At 27.5% G+C, this 20,623-nt stretch overlaps 1 protein-coding gene across 1 annotated transcript in view; it reads right to left on the reverse strand.

The window, feature by feature from the left end:
* Dhc1 (Dynein heavy chain 1) overlaps positions 1 to 20,623 on the reverse strand; it is a 108,454-nt gene that overhangs the window by 15,097 nt on the left and 72,734 nt on the right. Inside the window, 3 exon segments of the mRNA XM_065515984.1 lie at positions 6,068 to 6,200; positions 19,372 to 19,428; positions 19,706 to 19,801. Coding sequence (XP_065372056.1) covers positions 6,068 to 6,200; positions 19,372 to 19,428; positions 19,706 to 19,801 — 286 coding nt within the window.

A 20,623-nucleotide genomic window follows, 5' to 3' on the forward strand; every position in this document is an offset into this window, starting at 1 on the left:
TATAATTATTTCATAAGAATTAATATTATAAATTATTTATTGGGAAATACACTGTAACTCTCTGCTAGAACTACTGACAGAAGAATAGAAGGAAAATAATTAAAATTTGTATAAAAGTTGGGCAGAATCAAAATTTTATGGAAATAAATCTGGCATTTCTAAATGGCTGGTCCGAGCTCAAAGTAGGGTACCTTCGACATGTAACATTTTGAAACACATACAATTTTGTTGTTTCCGATCTCTTATAATTTCCTAGTTATAGGTATTTGAAAATTGAAATTTAAAAATTTTCCCATACCTTGGTCCGCTTTTTTAAAAATATAGGACGTACTTTTAGACCGATTTTTTTTAGTTAGACAACTAAATTACTACTAATACACAAAAGATTTCCAAGCAATATCGATTACGGATCCAAATCTAAACGATTTTCAACTAAAAAAATATTAGATTTCTTTTGTTTTTTAATAAAAAAAAACTTTCTTTAAGAACACATAACAAATTTATGGTTTTCTGTGAGTTATCTTTACCGAGAAGGTTTTGGTATAAAAAACATGTAATATTCTTCGAATATGTCGCCCCTAAGCTCATCAGATTTTACCTATTTTTTTATCAAAATTTCAACTTTGGGCCATATGTTCTAAAATCCCAAAAGCTGGGATCAGTAAACTGAAAACAACTTTGGAAACCTTGATGTATTCGCTATTAAGACCCGAAGTATTTTCCCAGCCCCGAAGGAAATGTGCACCCTATGGTCAAAATTGTAAAAAATACCATTTTTGAGATTTTTGCTCCAATTTTTAGGAATTGAGGGATTCCCTTTGACAGTTTGACAAGTTTTTTTACACTTCGTGATTTAGAATGACAAACTTAAAAAAGCGTTGAAAATTTAATTCAGTTTTGTCAATAAATAATGATTTTATTACATATTTATTGAGTTTCTAAAACTAAAATTTGTATAAAAATTTTAAAAGGATTGCAAATATTAGGAACAATTTGAACACATTAAGTCTGAACTATTTTTTTTTTTTTTGTTAAGATAAATTAATTTTTGGTCTTACAAAATAAAATTGCAAGTCAATATTATTTTTTTTTATAAATTCCATTTCATAATAAATGTATACACTTTATCTTAAAAACAAATACGTTAAAATAAATTTCGTCTGTGCTGCACGTGTTGTATGGTCAGTCTTGCCCGTCTATACTTTATTTCATCATGTACATATTTACTTGTTGCCACTCCAAATTGGCCATTAATTCTTTGGGGACCTTTAATGAATATTTCTTGAATAAAAAAATTCTAAGCATAAAATATACATTCACAGATAAAAAGGAATTTGAGTGTATAAATTGTGTATTTATAAACTTTTTGCATAAAGAGCAAATGTTGTTAATTTAGTATAAAATGTGTTTTTGATTTTTATTTTCATAATAAATATTTCTTTTGTACATTGTGGTTTAATATGATTTGTACATAATTTTGCGGTTAATTACTTTTTTTTGCAGAAATTTTGTTTTAGGGAAAAAGGTTTAGGAAGTATTTAAATAATATAATTATATTTTGTTTCTTGTTTTATTAGAAAGTTTTATTAATTTCTTAGTAACATAACCCTTAATAATTGAATTAAATATATTGTTATGTTATAAGAAATAAGGTCAGTTAACTGAATTTGCATAACATAAGTCAATAAAAATTACATTTTAAATTATAATTCATTGCTATATTATATTTGGCTAAGGCATATTAACCTGTAATCAGGTTCCAAAAGTAAGTAATTTTGGAATCTTTAATGAGATCAAGTTAGAGTACTATATTCGGCTGTGGCGAATTTGAAATACCCTTCACCTAAATATTCATAGTTTGATACGGAAAACTGACCGTCATCGTTTAATCGACTCAGAAAGATATCCTGAGTTAGGTATACTTTAAGATGGGTGTTGGGACAATATTTTTGCAAGTTGTAAAGTGTATAAATACTTGGTTATTTCATTTATTTCTAAGATAATGGGAAAATGTAAAATAACATTCTATTTTTGATCGAAAAAATAAAAAGCTAAAAACTATTTTTATTTTCTGACTTATTTATAACAGGCTGTTATTAAATCAATTACAAAAGTAAATGATGCCATTTTTAAATTTTGATAAATCGTTTATTATGAACATTTAAAGTAATAACGTTTGCTAATTCCCATGCAATATATTTCGTAACTTTAAAGCCCAAAATGTATCTCTTGCCATTTTTTCCACTAAAACTTCTTTAAATCATACATTTTTATATGTAAATTCTCTTTAAATTTGTCATAATCAAATTAAATAATATGCGATTTGTTTAAAAATATGTACATACATATATGCAAAATAAAAAAATGTTGTTTCCACAAAAATGTAATGGAAAACAACCATACAATAACCTGTACTAATAAGATATGAAAAATGGTACCTTAAAGACCAAAACATAACAGAAACAACAACAATATATGTTGCAGCAGTAAATAAGCAACAAAACATCAAACACTTTGTTAGTACGATATATCATATTTGTACTCATGTCAGTTTGGAAGATGTATGAAAATGAAAAACAGACTATTTTCTTCATACATGTTTTTTTTCTCTCGAAAAATTTGCAAAATTTCACACATTTGTAGTTTGCAACAATAGCAAAACAATAATAACAAAGATAAAAAAACATGAAAAATGCATATACAAAGAAAATATGTGTACGTACAAAATAATGATTATTTTTAAGAAAAAAAAATGTTTTTTTTTATAAAGTAAAGAGAGTGGTTGTATAATTCGCCACAAATATTTAATTTGGGACAATCAAGTAAGAGTGTTTTATTCGGCTGTGTCGAATCCTATATACAATATAATATAATAACATTTATCTGGTTCACCCGATTATATTTTCTATTACTAGAAAATATCAATGCTATCAAATGCTAGTATGCGTTTTTGCAGATGTTTGTAACGCCCAAAAATATTAGTCTAACACCCACCTTAAAGTATACCAATCGACTTTCTGAGTCAAATAAACGATGTCCGATGTCTGGCTGGCTGGTCGGCTGGTTGTCCATATAAACCTTGTGCACAGAATATAGATCGCAATTTTTAAGATATTTTGATCAAATTTGGTACATATTATTTTTTATTTAAGGAAAAGGTTTTTGTTCTTTTACTTAGTGTAGGATATTATATTTTCGGGCTTGACCGACCATATAGTCTTGATTTAAAGACAAAGCCAACGAAAGTAATAAAACCAATTTCCACACAGAAAATGACTTTAACGTCAATAAATGTAGTAAATATTACCATTAATTACTCTTATATATGCGATGCTATAGGTTTATGGTCTCCAGATAAAATTTAGTAACATGTGATTTTATATTAATTGGTTCCATAAACATAATTCTTAATATCGAAAACGACTGTTATCGTAAAATTATCAAACTACTCACTTTGAAGTACATTTTTATAAACTAAGTAAAAATATGCATAACTTTTACTGAAGCTATAAAACAAACATGCGGCTTCTTTGTAAGTAGAAACTTTTATCAGAAATAACTACAGTGTTACAGAATATTTAAAACTCAAAGTTAGGGATTTTCTAATAACATTATTTGTTAAACCATCACATTTTTTTGGAAAGTACTATTACTATGACCAGAAAAATATTGTTCGAAACAATAATATTACGTGGAGACGCCTCACAGTGCTTTGTTTTCATATAGGCAATGAACAAAAATAGAAGGAGTTATTGCAGACGAATAAAAGTTAGTAGAATATTACCTTTTAGTAAGATTAAAAAAAAATATAATTCTTGAAAAAATCCGTGAACATATATCCTGAACATATAATTTTGAATAAAATTCACAGTTATACTCCTAACATTTTAAAATTTAGTTATAATCATTTTAATAAAGTTGTTGTTGTTTGTGAAAATTTTTATTACAATCGCAGCAAGGAGTCGGGTGGCTGCCATACATCCTTTTCCTATAAACCTGTATAAAATTATTAATTTTCCGAAATTATTGTTCTCTTATAATATTAGATTCAAAATTATGAAAATTTTATCGGAAGGATATTCATAATTCCAAGACATCAAGATTTCAATATCCTGTATAACATCTAATTTTTTTTTTAAAAATTCCTAAAAATCGTTTCTTATTTTGGAATCAATTTGATTATAATCATTTTAATAAAGTTATTGTTGTTTGTGAAAATTTTTATTACAATCGCAGCAAGGATTCGGGTGGCTGCCATACATCCTTTTCCTTAAAAAACCTATAAACCTGAATGAAATTGTTAATTTTCAGAAATTATTGTTCTCTTATAATATTTAGTTATTAACATTTCAATTCTAGCAAGGATTTATATAACTGCCATATATCATTTTTTTTTTTAAAAATACTGAAATATTGTATATATTTTTTAAATTCGGAAGGCCGGATGGACGGACATTTTCAAATGTTGATAGGCTTGTGGTTCATCTGTAATATTAGAAACTGGATGTTGGATTATACTTTAAGTGTCCATAATATCAGCAGAAGGTCATATTACTATTTCAACCTAAGGATATGTAGGTTATATTCAATTATTGAGTTACTTACATTTACGGCAAAAATGTATTATTTATGGGTGCCATCAAAAATAAATTTTTTTTAAAGTTCTAGTCAAAACAGACAAATAATGATTTCACATTATAATAAATAAGACATTAGATAAAATTAAAGAATAAAATTAAAATTGATTAACATGTTTTTTTTTCATAATTAAATCAAACTTTGGAATTTTTTTGGATTTCAGCAAAAAAACATACAACATCAAGAACCAAATAAAGACCTATTAATACACTTTATACCATTAAACCACTTTTGTTAAATAACGCAATATTTCTTAGTTATTTAAAAGAAAAAACGGTATTATTTTATAAAAAACCAAAAATCTGGAGCTATTTCCCTAAACCATCAAATTGAAAATTTACGAAATGGTAATTTATACATTTAAACAAAAACAAAATTTTAATAGTTTTCACACGAAAGAAAAACTAATGATTACATTTTCTTATAGATAATACTTTAGGCTATTCTATAGTAAAACATAATCAAAATAGATTAACATATATTTTACTAATATTCCAATAAAGTTTTAGAATTTCAGGCTTACAATAAAAAAAATGTTAATTATTAAAAATTGCGCAGATTAAACTCTTACACCTTTTTTGACAAAAACAGTAATTTTCCACAATTCCACATTCATATTCTTTCATTTGCAGCCATCTTTATATCTTTATATCTTTTAAAACGAACTTTTAACAATGATTTTAGTTAACCATAAAAAAATATATTTTTTTCCATAAAATTTATGTTGAAAATGTACTAACTTTAGCGACCTCTAGTGACTACAAAAAGAGATATTTATAAAAGACTCTTTTTACACGAATGAGTTATTTAGTTGTCTACTGAAAAATATAAATTTCATTAACATTAAAGACATGATCTTGTTTTTGATTTTTGTCCATTGAACAAAGCACTGTGCGCCAGCTGTCGTACCTGGTTAAATTCTATATATACCGCGTGTGCTTTGGACTCAATTTTAATATACAAATCGATTTTACAGCAATATGTGTTATTCAGATAAATAATTATTCTACATAGTATTTGGGCAGTAATAACATATTAAAGACCATATTTTTAAGCGTACGTGGAAATGAGTTATTTAATTCACTATTTGTAAGTGTTTGTTTTAAGTACTTGTCTGCTAAGACATCGTTGTGCTAAAATAAAGCGTTTATTGGCAAATGTATAAGTAGTAAAGAGTAATTATATCAGTATTTTAATTCATTACTTTGTAATGTAGATTTTTGCTGGGTATTTTTGGAATTTGTTTTGCTATAACAAATATTTTTTTATATTAAGAAGCTACTTCATAGTGTTTTGAAGATGTTGCAAAACCTTATTAATTTCCAAAATATTAATGAATCATTGAATTTGTCCCAATTACCGTATTTCACACTATTTATCTGTGTATAGATTCACAAACATACAATATAAATATTTGTTGTTCACTTACCTTCCAGAAACAATCCATGCACATAGACACCTTCAGTTGGATACTCCGTTATGTCCTCTTTATTATAGCGTGTTATTTGATTTTGCAACACTACAGAGTCAAGAGCCCAACCTTTGTGGGCTCGTGTTACTTCCTGCAGACACATGAGACAACAATGTCAGTGCCATAACAAGTTCCCACGCACAGACACACATTGGAACGCACGCACGTACGTACATACATTCATTCCGTGTTCCGAAAACAGTTATAGAGTAAATGTGTTTGTAGAAGGACCATCACAAATACACAACAAATAGTTTCGAATATAGGGAATTTTAATGTTGTTTTGTTTTTGTTTGTTGTTGTTCATGACCATGTGTTGCCATCCATATAGACATAATTTCACATCAGATAAGGAGTAGGCCACAAAATGAAAGAAAACGTAGTGAAAAAAAGAAAAAAAAAAGAATTGAAAAATAAAATTGTATAGTAAATAAAAGGGAATAAGAAATTGTATTAATAATATATGAGTAAAATTTTCACACGTTTATCAAATGTCCGTAGGTAACAATGTTTTAAGATACAATGTAAGTAATTTTTTTATTTCTATTGCCACCTACACAAATAAATTCTATTATGAAATATGTTTGTTATTTGTTAGGGAATGGAGTGTCAAAGTAATAAATTTGTATGTGTTTTGCATTATAAATATTTAGTACAGAAATAGAGTTCAGGAAAATCAGGCTTTAACACTTTTCAAAGTATTTTTTAAGTATATTTTAAGTCAATCAATCAAATTATTAAAAGAATTTTCTGAATGCTTAAATATGTACTACAGATTAAAACATAAAGTTGTAAACATATACCAATAGTTTCAATATTACTGGTCCGCATGGCAAATTTTAAAATGTTGAGTTAAAATGAACACTGAAACAATATCAAAATATTTTGGAAATAAATCTGCCAATTCTAACATGCCAATTGACAAGGAATTTTATATATTCACAGACCCCATCGGTCGATCGGAAAAAAGTGGTATTAAATTGGTACCTTCAAAGTTACTAGACAGTTATGAATGTTCAAGTCACCTGTATTACTAGAGACATATGTTTTCTGATTTTCCACAATTTCAGAGTATTTAGAACTAATTTCTGCAAAATTTTATCGGGATTTCCGCATTTGAAATTAAAGACCGATATTGCCCATTTTCAATACCAAACAAACCTTATCAACAGAGAGTATTTGTGAAAAATTTTTAGCCACCTAACTCCTTTCGTTTGGGCATTATTATGTTTTCAACAAACAAGAGGACAGACGGACGGACACAGCTTGATCGTCTTAAAATCTTACGAGGACCCAGAATATATACATTAAAGTGCTCAAAGATGAGCCTAATTTTATTACTGTTATGAATTTTAAGTAAAAGCTGCTCAGAACATTAAAGTCCACTTAATTTTAAATCTGTGGTCATAAGCAATAACCACCTAAGTCGACTTAAGAAAGATTTGAGTTATATATGCTACATTATTCTCTTCATAGAACTGTATGTATACGTGAAATCCCTACTTTCCTAACTTTCTTATTTAAAAAGTTATTAATTAGAAACATATTGGCTTAAGTCCTAAGGAAGACTATCGCATTTACAATAAGCGCCAAAATATACTTAAGAAAACATTCAATTATATTTTATTTTGTTTAAATAGCTTATAATGACTTTAGTTGTTATTGTTATTTTTCACAAAATAAATTTTCATAAATAACAGTGCTGTTATAAGAGCCAAACTAAGGATAAGCGATTATTGCAAATTGGCTTAATTACTTGACATGTCAATATTTAAATATGTAATAACAGCTTAACTCAACATATGCCAAGCAACAATCAAAACACTTATTTTCAACAAACGCCTAATCAGACATTAGCACATTCAATTTAGTATTTCTGAGTTGTATTAAGCGATGATATTTGTTTTTATTAAATATATCTCTAATAAATAAAGCTTTTGTTATACTTTTTCATTTTAGCATTGTGGGGGTAAGAATCTTTGATTCTGCATTCCTCTTTTTCTAATGCAATCTTTTATTTTTTTCAGAATCGCTTTTATAACTATAAATTTCTTTTTCTCAAAAACATGTTTTTTGAATTAGGCGGTTATTGCTTGTGACCACAGAAATATAGTCTGAAAGTTTTACAAAAATATTCTGAATAGGTTTTATTAAAACAGTAAGGATACAGGGCTCATTCGTCAAAATATAAATCGCAGGTACGGAAAAACTAAAGGAGGTATTGTCATACATTTTTCATATTTGTATTCCCTCTTATATTCTCAATAAATCGCAATGTTAGGGTAAAATATTTTTGAGATTTTTTTCAGATTTTTCGGAAGAGGTTTAGAGGTCGCTCAAGTCGAGTTTTTGCCAAAAATCGGGTTTGCCGGGCTTTTTTGGAGTTTTCTTCATAACTTTGTCAAGATCCACGATTTTCATTACTTTTGAGGACACAGTTTAAAAGAAAAATGTCCATGCTTTATTTCTCTATGCATACATTTTTAGTTTTTGCAATTGGCTTACTAAGGTGCCCTACGTAACAATTTTTCGTAATTTTTCTATAAATTGTGTCAATAAGGCTTTATAACCAGGGACCGAAAATAATAATTATTCTTGAAATTTCTAAGGAAAAAAGCCATCACAGGATAATATCGGAGAGTCAAGTCAAGCATACCATTTTGATTGTTTTCAACTATAATTTCATAAAATAACATGCTTTTTAAATCCTTGATTTTTATTTCTTTTGTCAGAAATAATTGTTATTTTCTGATTTTTATTTTTTTTGTCAGAAATAATTGTTATTTTTGATTTTTATTTTTTTTTGTCAGGAATATTTGTCGGACTTTGAGTTTTATTTTTTTTTGTCAGGAATATTTGTCAAACTTTGAGTTTTATTTTTTTTTGTCAGGAATATTTGTCAGATTTTGATTTTTATTTTTTTTGTCAGAAATAATTGTTATTTTTTGATTTTTATTTTTTTTGTCAGATATATTTGTCAGACTTTGATTTTTATTTTTATACCCTTCACTGTGAGTGGCATGGGTATATATAAGTTTGTCATTCCGTTTGTAATTTCTACATTTTTCATTTGCGACCCCACAAAGTATATATATTCTGGATCGTTATAGATAGCGAATGTCCGTCTGACCCTCTATTCGGCTGTATGTTGAAATCAACTTTCTGTAGCCCCCAAATAACTTACAAACATGATTGATACATCAATATATCGGGAATTCTTCCGGCTCGGTTGCCATTTAAAATCGGCCCACAAATGGCTGAGATAACGGGACAACCTCGATTTTTGTCCTATTTTTTATCTATATCTGGATAGATATTTCAAAGTCCATTGCAACGATGTATGTATATAAGGCTTTGACCTACAATGGGTCAAAATCGGGAAAAATATTTTTTAACCCGAATTTTTTTTTAACAAAAAATTTTTTTGTTCATAAATTTTTTTTTTACCAACAAATTTTTTTTGTCATAAATTTTTTTTACCAAAAAAATTTGTTTGTCAAAAATTTTTTTGTTTCCAAAAAAATTTTTTTGTCATAAATTTTTTTTACCAAAAAAATTTTTTGGTAAAAAAAAATGCCTATATTAATGACTTAGTTATCCAGATATAGATCAAAAATAGGCCAAAAATCGAGGTTGTCCCGTTATCTCAGCCATTTGTGGGCCGATTTTCTCGTATCAATCATGTTTGTAAGTTATTTGGGGGCTACGGAAAGTTGATTTCAACATACAGTTGATTTCAATAGACGGACATGGCGATATCGACTTCGCTATCTATAACGATCCAGAATATATATACTTTGTGGGGTCGCAAATGAAAAATGTAGAAATTATAAACGGAATGACAAACTTATATATACCCTTGCCACTAGTGGTGAAGGGTATAAAAATAAAAATCAAAGTCTCACAAATATATCTGACAAAAAAAATAAAAATCAAAAAATAACAATTATTTCTGACAAAAAAAATAAAAATCCAAGTCTGACAAATATTCCTGACAAAAAAAATAAAACTCAAAGTTTGACAAATATTCCTGACAAAAAAAAATAAAACTCAAAGTCTGACAAATATTCCTGACAAAAAAAAATAAAAATCAAAAATAACAATTATTTCTGACAAAAAAAATAAAAATCAGAAAATAACAATTATTTCTGACAAAAAAAATAAAACTCAGAAAATAACAATTATGTTGTGATTTTTATTATAAATGTCATAATTGTTACGGTCCCTGTTTATAACTTTTAAAATTTTTATGAAAATGAAGAAAACTAACAATACAGTTTGAAAGATCAATTAATTCTTAATAATTTAGGGAGAACAATTTTCTTTTAACAGTTTTCTTTTAAAATGTACCAACATTTTTTAGAGATTTGTGCTCGTTAAAATGATTTTCGGAAGTGGGCTTTGTATGGGAGCTATGACTACTTATGGACCGATCGATATAAAACTTGGTGAGATGACTTCTGTATATACATATATATAACATATTTGTGCTGAATTTTATTTGAATACGAATATTTTTAAGAGATTTATGCTAGTTAAAGTGATTTTCGGAAGTGGATCTTATATGGGAGCTATGACTAATTATGGACCGATCGCCACAAAATTTGGTAGGCGCGACTTTAGCTTATATAAAACTTCTTTGTGATCAATTTGGTTTAGATATCTTTATAACTAAGATATTTATGAGATTTTATCTAATAGATAGGTCAATCGTATGGGGGCTAGTAGCAAAAATGGACCGATTCCAACCAGATTCAATATACTTCATCCAATTGGCAATAGAATAGCTTGTATCAAATGTTGTCTTTGAAAATGCGACTTGTAGTTTGATTACATTATGGTGTTGTAGGGTATAAAAATCGTTTGTGTACACAAAGGTTTTCGTTTGCTTTATATAACTCAGGAACGGTAAAAGCAAATTCAAAAATTGTTGTCTCTAAATTATTAAGAATTAATTGATCTTTCAAACTGCATTTTTAGTTTTTTTCATTTTCATAAAAATTTTAAAAGTTATAAAGCTTTATTTACAAAATTTATGGAAAAAATTCGAAAAATTGTAATGCAGGTCACTTTAATGAGCCAATTCATTACAAAACCAAAAATTTTTGCACACAAAAAAAAAGCCCGGACATTTGTCTTTTGAACTGTGTCCTCAAAAGTGATGAAAATCGTCGATCTTGACAAAGTTATGAATAAAACTCAAAAAAAGGCCGACAAACCCGATTTTTGGCAAAAACTCGATTTGAGCGACCTCTAAACCACTTCCGAAAAATCTGAAAAAAATTTCAAAAATACTATACCCTATAAGCTTTCAAATTATGCTTGAGCACCCATGAAAAAAGAAAAACAACTTTTTTTGGGACACACTAATGTATATATTGTAAGTAAAAATAAGCTTTTATTTTAATATTTCTCAAAATATGTTAATTTAATTCCTACATTTCTTGTTCCGGTGGCCAGAGACACATTAAAGGCCTGGGTAATTTTTAATAATTTTAAAAGTTTTTAAAAAATATTTGTCTTTTTTATATCATTAGAACGATAATTACGTACACATTTCGATACTTTTACATTAAATTGCAAAAGTAATTACTTAATGGCATAATTTTTACAACAATTGTATGTTTTCCCTTTATAAATACACCACAAAACTTCAGCGTCGTTGCGCCACCAGATAACGTTATCCTATCATCCTAATATTTTAGACAACGTGTTTCTACAATACATAGAACAATTCTTGAGGGGAGACGGTCAGAATTTGCAATTTTTTTTTTTTTTTGGAGCACTCTAATATACATAATATCTACGACAAATATTTTGATGTCTTACAGAGATGACAAAATCAATATACCTCCAATCTTTATTGATGGTGGATAAAAAAAGACATTTATACTTCTATTAAACTAACACGTAAAAATATCAATCCGCATACTCGTGAATTTTAAGTGTGTAAAATTTAATTTTTCTAAAATATTTAAATAAAAATTAATGGTTTTTAACGTGTTCTTTTCAAATAATGTTGTTCTAAAACTCCAAAAATGTTTCTCCCTCTCAATTTTATCAAAGGATTAGAAAGGCACCACTTTTTAAACAGATTTTCGTGTTATTGGTTTTGAAGTTCGTTTACGTTTAATTTTTTGATTAAAAGTGTTAAAATGGAAGCAAAAAGTATAGTTTCAGAATATTTAGAAGCTACATAAAAGAAAATTTCATAAATGGTTGTGGTTTGAGGTATAAATGGTACAAAATATGCTGGCAACATTTTGTGTCAGAAATAAAAACGCCTTTAGTTTGCTTTTCATAAATCGCTAATTTTTTCCATCCTTTTGTGAATTCTCCAAATTTTAAATTTTTGTTTAAATATGCAGTTTTTTTAATATCGAAAACAATTTAACTCCATAAAATTAAATTTTTTTTTAGAATATGCTCTTTTTGTCATCATATTATAAAAAATTTAAAGTCCTCGGTCAATGAAATCCTATATGCAAGTCGCTGGAAAATTTTTATTATTACAAAAACAAACCCAATCAGAAAACTATGTTCAAATTTCAAGAGGTGTCCAACTTATTGTTGATAACTAATGATTTTGGTACGAAATGTTTAAAGAGAACATGCATACTAATTTCAGAAGTTATGATCATTTAAATTTTAGAAATATTTAATACTTTAGTGATACTTAACAACCAAATTATTTTCTGCATGCGCGTTTTATCTTAATATATGCCTGTAACACATCAATAAACCTTAATGTCAAATATAAGTTTTGACAGGGAAACGTGAGAATCAACAAAAGGAAAACAGTTTATTAAACACATAAACTTATCAAAGTCTAAATACCATTAACCACGTTTCTTTTGTTAACAAATTGTCTACTCTTTTGGACAATAAGTCATTCAGATGTCGTGTGTTCATACACACAGAGAAAAAACATGATTGCGATATGATCACAGGTCTTTATTTAACATGATAACAAGTTACTCAACAATAAAATCAGCACTGTGATCATTCATTTGACTGCTGTATCATTCACATGACTGCTACAATCACATATATAGTTGTAGACATCAATTATATATTTGTGCGAATCATTTGCATGAGTAATAATTACATCGTATCGTACTCTCCGATTATGATGTGCAATAGCATTAACATTTGCGGCAACAACTTAATCGCTGCAAACATATATGTGATTACGAAAGTATCATAATATGGTTGAGGCAATGAATAACTTCTAATTATGTTAAAAAATGCATGTGATCATATTACAGCCATATTTTTTCTCTGTGTAAATTTGGAACTTAACTGTCTTACAATTTATCCATAATTATTTTGTTAAGTAAAAGCCACATAAATATTTTCTCTTTTCCTTTAAGACATATTAAATATGTAACTTTTGCACATACAGTTGACGTATTTGTTTTTTTGACCTGACTTATTTATTTGTTAAATAAACAAAATGTTTACACAACATTAACGCCATCACCAATATATACAGGCTTTATTCATTCAGTTGGCTTTATAACAAATTTTCATATAAATACCTTTAGAGATGACTTACTAAAGAGATGTATTGTTTTTATATGGAAAGTATTTATTTGTCTTTGGTTGCTTAGCAGCAAAATAGCCCTTAATTAAAATTAATCAAATAGTATTTAATTTATTTTAACACGTGGTCAATACTACAGAATTCATTTATAATAGTTTGACAATTTTGTTGCGTTGAGTTTTATTAATGTCTACACATTTATTTTGCTATATTCGTTGCTCAACAAGTTCGAGTCTGTTAGGAAATGTACATTTTGGTAAAACTGCTAATAAATTGAATAATAAATATGTATAAATATTAATTTAATGAATTTAAATGTTAGTGACTAATTAAAATACAAACTATTTTAAACATAATTAAGCATTGTACATTTTTATACAATTATTTATTAACTATTAAATGGTTAAATGAATTCATTTGGACAATTGAAGGCTTCAACTTGAATCAATTACCTCATCTGCAAATTACCACTAATCAAGCGTATGTGTGATATGTAATTGAAAAACTATATTAATCATACGCAATATATTTTAATAGGATGATATTTGATTATCAAAAATGAAATTGCTTAAATTTAGTATAAAGTGCAGAATGCAGAGAGAGTATATGATGTTAGCTTAGTGAGAAAAAGTGCTAAGTCTATGAAAATTATGATTTTAGTACAAAACGTTACATTAAGTAAAAATATATATGTGCGAAAAAAATTTCTAAAAAATTGTTCTATGTATTGTAGAAACACGTTGTGTAAAATATTAGGATGACGTTAACTGGTGGCGCAACGACGCTGAAGTTTTGAGGTGCATTTACAGGGGAAAAATGCAATTTTTTCAGTTTTCGTAAAAATTTTGCCATTAAATAATGACTTTTACAATTTAATTTAAAAGAATCGAAATGCGTACGTAATTGTCGTTATAATAAGATATAAAAGACAAATTGGTTAAAAAATGTTAAACTTATTAAAAAATCGCCAGGCCATTAACGTGTCTCAGGCCTCTAGAACAAGACATTTATGAACAAAATTAACATATTTTGATAAATATTAAAATAAAAGTTTATTTTTACTTAAAATATATCCATATATACTTGTAAATGAGTTTTTGTCCTCATAGGATACCGCTAACCTATTCGCAGGTATGACCAAAAAAATTAAATTTTTTAACGGCAATTCCAAAACTCCAATTTCAAATTTTTAATAATTTTGTTAAACAAATTTTAGAATTTTTTGATCATCACATGGGAATTTATTAACAACATAACAGGGAATAAAAATGTGAAAAAAGTATGTCAATACCTCCTATAGTTTTTCCATACCTGCGATATAAATTCTGCGATTTTCGAGAAAAACTAATTTTTTGGCCATATTTTGGCGAAAGAGCCCAATTTCCTTACCGTTATTAATTTTAAGTAAAACCTGTTCAGAATATTATAGTACAGATAATTCTAAATATAGTCTAAAATCGGAAAACGTTAACCCTTAAATTTTTGAAGGACTGAGCTTTAAAAGTGTTATATTTTTTAATCTGATTGAGATATTGACTTGAATTTTTTTTTGTAAGACCAAAAATTATTTTAATTATGTGTATTAAATTGTTCCTAATATTTGCAATCCTATTAAAATTTTGATAGAAATTTTAGTTTTACAAACTCAGTAAATATGTAATAAAATCTTCATTTATTAACAAAACTGTTTTTTTAGTTCGTCATTCCAAATAACACAGTGTAAAAAAACTTGTGAAAATGTCAAAAGGAATCCCGCAATTCCAAAAGTCGAGTAAAAGCACGCCCTATATTTTTTAAAAAAAGCGGACCAAAGTATAGAAAAATTTTAAAATTATCAATTTTGAAATGCCTATAGCTCGGAATTTTGAAGAGATAAATTGCACACGTATGCATGTTTTCTCAAGACCTAAATAAGCAATAAAACTGCACTAACAGATTTAAAAGAAAGGAAAATTGGAAAAAAAAAATATTTATCTTTTAACTAAGTTTGTTTGTGGTAATATTTTTTCGAATTGCGCTCAAAAATTATGTTTATTTAAAGTTGAAAATTAACAAGTAAGGCTGCTATATTCGACTGTGCCGAATCTTGTATACCCACCATCAATATGTGACAATAAAATATTTTTCTGATATAGGTGGCTCAATTATGGACCGATCCTTACAAAAGTTGGTAGAAAGAATTAGGTTCATATCAAACTTGTTTATGTGCAATTTCGTCACGATATTAATTAAGGACTGAGATCGAAAAAAACTTAACACTCGTTTTTCGTTAAATCTGATTAAAATGAGAAAAAAACAAAACCAAATATGGTCCTACAAAAAGTTGGACAAAATCAAAGGCCTTCCGTCAAACTGATTCCAATATTATTAAACAGTATAGGGAGAACTGGTTCTGGTGAAGGAATGGTCCAGATGTTATGTCTGAAGCCAATAAATAGTAGAGTGATCGGCCCGGTTTTTAATAACCGGTTTTTTTGGTAAGGTCAGTTTCAGTTTTTTTGAAAAGCTCACATTTCGAATATCGAAGAAACCGGGGTTTTCTCCTCGAATAGCCGGTTTTTTCTAAAAGTGTGTTTTTATGAGTTTTAGTGTATTAAAAACTTTGAAAAATATTCAAAATACAAACAAAACAATTCCAACACATACTTACTATTTTAGAATACAATACAAATATTTTAGAAGACTTTTTATATTTAGAAGATTCGATCACCCTAATAAATAGAAAGCATTTTCAAAAGAGCTCCCAAAACATCCGGTAGGAAAGCAGTCCAGTTAGTTCAGTACTCGACCCAAAAGCAAAAACTAAAAAGTTCTTGGTATGTCAAGCAATATGCAGTTGCGGCAAAAGAAGCCAAACATTTGTTACAAAGGGCTCTATAAATACCGGAATTTACATGAAGGAATGTTTACAAAAGAGGATGCCTCCATAGCAGGTGCAAGCTTGAGTGGCACAAGAACAATAATATGGTATTTGTACCAAGAGAGACAAATCCTCCAAGCTGCCTGGAGATAAGGCCAGTGGAGAGATATTGGTATCCTGTTAAAAGAGAATTGAAGAGCACAAAAAAGGTGTCCAAAAGAGTGGTAGATTTTAAACGGAGCTGTATAAAAACCTTAATGGAAAGGTTTTCGGGAAAGGTTTATAAATTCATCACTATTGATTAGAAGTATAAAAATATTATTTTTTGTAAGTTGTAATAATAATTTCATTAAAAAAAAATAAAAACTATAGGTTTAGTGCACGCAAAGAAAAAATATAGTTGGGCATGGTTACTGTAACCATTTCAATATTGTTACAAGTTTTTTAACTATATTATGGTCACAGTAACCATTTACATGATTGTGGTAACCATAATATGGTTAATTTACGAATCACATGATTGTAGCATCCATATATATGGTTACAGTAAACAAATATATGTTTGTGACAACCATTCATATGATGAAGGACTTATCATATTATGTTGCTCTCGGCTTAAGGCTTATCATACTCTGAAAACAACATATTATGATAAATTTATTCATCATAAATATGGTTGCCACAAACATATATTTGTTTACTGTAACCATATATATGGTTGATACAATCATGTGAATCATAAATTCACCATATTATGGTTACCACAATCATGTAAATGGTTACTGTGACTATAATATAGTTAAAAATCTTGTAACACTATTTAAATGGTTACAGTAACCATGCCCAATTATATTTTTTCTCTGCGTATGGTTTCTTTTTTATTAACATTTACGTATGTTTTTTCTTCTCATTCCTTATTATAAAACAATTATCAATTTTCAAGTCAATTTCTGAGGTGGACTTTATATGGTGTCTAGGGACAATTGTTGCCCGATTTTCGGCATAGTTTTTGCGCAAACTCGTCTTAGAATCTTATTAGGGCCCAGAATATAAATTGTTGGTCTACGACTATTATGGATCCTTATAAACATTCCGCGACCACCGTGAAGAGCTTAGGAAACCATTAACCATAATAATGTTCTTATTCCTCAAGATTGATTTATAAAACAAACTTCGTTACATTAATATTTTGACAACACATGAATCTGTACTAGATATCTGTCTAAATAATTTACTTCCAAATCCTATGTCTGCTGATAAAATACCTGATATATTCCAAGAAGAAATAATTGAAATGAAATTTGATTTTGAATCAGTTGAAATTGAAAACTTGGGTTGATATTTGACAAATATTTTATTTTGCTTATTCTCTGAAATGTTGGAGCTGAAAATACTATTGTAATTTAAATTTAAATATTTATGTGAATCTAGATTTTCTGCATTTTTTCAATCAAAACATAGAAACAATCGCTGAGAATGTCTGAAATTTCTCCTAATATTAAAGAGCTTTTAAAACCCCAAAGATTAATTTTAATTATTTATGTTTTTTATTTATTATTTGTTAAAGTTTTACCTAATTTGTTGAAATTGCAAAAAGGCCGAGCTTTCAATAAAACATGAACCATTTATTGTTATATACTAAGCACAATACAATTAAAGGCGCCCTTTTTTTCTCGAAATTTTCAATGTAATTTTTGTCTTTAAACTGGCATTTTAAGTGTGAAATTTAATTAAAGGCTATTTACTAGGAAAAATTTTAATTGTTAAACTTTTAAATAAAAAAATATATATGTATGTAATTCATTATTCGCAGTAAATTATTCTTGGTATTTATTATTATTTTCATAAATAAAGCATTAAAAACGCATTCAATGTGATTTTCCTATGTTTTTAGTATAGACTTCACAACTTTCCACTAACAGTTCTGCATTGTTCTACTGTGTTATGCGAAAAGTCTAATTGGATGCAATTAAGAAATTAACTTTTACTTTACATTAAAATAATGTCATGAAGATATTATTAATAAAAATATATAATTACCATTGTGGGGTTTCAACGCCATTTTTTCGCAAAAACGAAAAAATCGTAGCTATTTAAAAACACACCAATGACATACTAGTTATATTAAGTAAAAAAAAACTATAGAGCGAACAACTAAATTGCATTTACAATTCTATGAAATTTATATTTTAGCATATTGAAATTTTATTATCATATAATATGAATTTTATAGTGAAAAATACAGGAAAAAAACTATATACATGATTTTAAATTTTCAATTATACATATGATTGATATGATTTCTAACATAACGATATATCACTCATACGTACGTATATAAGTATGTATGTATTTAATACGAATTTATTATCACTCATACGCATTTAATATAAATTTATTATTGCGCAAAATACATTGCATATCATTAGGAGTTTCCCTATTATTTTAAAATAATTCTAGCATACAAACGAATTTAATTTAATTTACACATATAATAATAATCATATTTATAACAACCTACATATTAAATCATTTGAAATCAAAAAAAAAATAAATATCCATAATGATGTTTAAATAAATTTCCTTTTAATTAAAATGAAACGAATGTCATCAACAATATGTGTGTCATTTTAATGAGATTTTAAAGACTTTTCACCTACATCAGTTTATTTTTTTCGTTTATGATTGAGGTAAAATGCCAACCACTAATACAACATAAAAAAATAATATTATTAACATTAATTATAAATACAAACACACATATATAAAATAATAAAACAGAAAAGCATAAAAAAACATAATTTTAAATCATTTATCATATTGGACGCAAGTTAAAAAATAAAATTAAATACATACCTGACGCATAGCAGTTAAAAAACCTTGAGGATTAAAGAAACCTGTCATCCAAAATACCTTTAAAATACACACAGGAAAAAAATTATTAAATATAATGAGATTTAAAAAAACAGCGAAAGTAGCCAAGATTAAAGATACTAAATAAAGACATTTCTAACGTCTAGTTACCTATTGCAAGGAAAACAAAATGCCACCAAAGAAAGTTTATCAAAAAGAGCAACCACAAAAATGATAAACACTAAGTAATTAAGATTTTTGTGGTTGCTGCTCTTTTTTAGTTTTTCTTTTGAAATTTATTCAAATTATTTTTTATTTTTTTTCGTATGCAACTTACTTTTGGCCGGTCAGTTGAAATCCAAGTACGAAATTGTGCATTGCGTTCTAACAGCTCAGTATACCAAAATCCCAGTGTTGTTGACTCCCATGATATCTGCAAATGACACAATCAGTGCAGTATAATTAATAAACTAAACGTGCTTTTTAGATTTTATTTTCCACAAGTCTTGTGTGTTAAAAGAAAATCTGTTTGTTTGAAGACATTTTTAGGAGGAAATGTGTAGTGATATATTTAATAAAATATTTAAAATGCATACTTATAAATAACGGTATTAATTATTTATTTAAAGAATAGTTCCTTCCGATATTTGGTTATTCACTTTTAACCTTAAATGACGAAACAGAAAATGAATTAAACTACAGTCGATTATTTCTTTAAGAGAAACTAGACTCACAATAGCCCAACTTCAAATACCCCCAGAAGGTATTTATAAAATACATGGAAATAAAGTAGCACATAATAGTTTAATAAAATGTAGATTTATGAAATAGTCAAAGCTTAGTATTTGGATCTAATAAATACATCAGAACATCAGAAACGGCATCCAAAGATACCAAAAAAAATACCATTCAATAATTACGGAATCCGTACTACGGTTCGATGATGCCATGTAGTTAAAAATCATTAATTTTCAGATGAATGTGATATTGTTTACAGATTTAGTCCTTTTTTTGGAGGATAAGTTAACAGTAATAAAGCGTGAGAACAGTGGATATCAGTATGAGAGTCATAGACTGCCAAAGATTCTATGTGTTTACTGCGGAGAAGCCAAAAAGTTTGTATTTAATTTTATTCCCTTCAGCCTGAGTGACAAGGCTATACATAAATTTATCATTCCGTATGTAATTTCCACATTTTTCAATTGCGACCCCAGAAAGTATATATATTCTGGATCGTTATAGATAGCGGAGTTGA

The sequence above is a fragment of the Calliphora vicina genome, chromosome 1 (assembly GCF_958450345.1).
Source record: "Calliphora vicina chromosome 1, idCalVici1.1, whole genome shotgun sequence".
Classification (NCBI taxonomy): Eukaryota; Metazoa; Arthropoda; class Insecta; order Diptera; family Calliphoridae; genus Calliphora; species Calliphora vicina.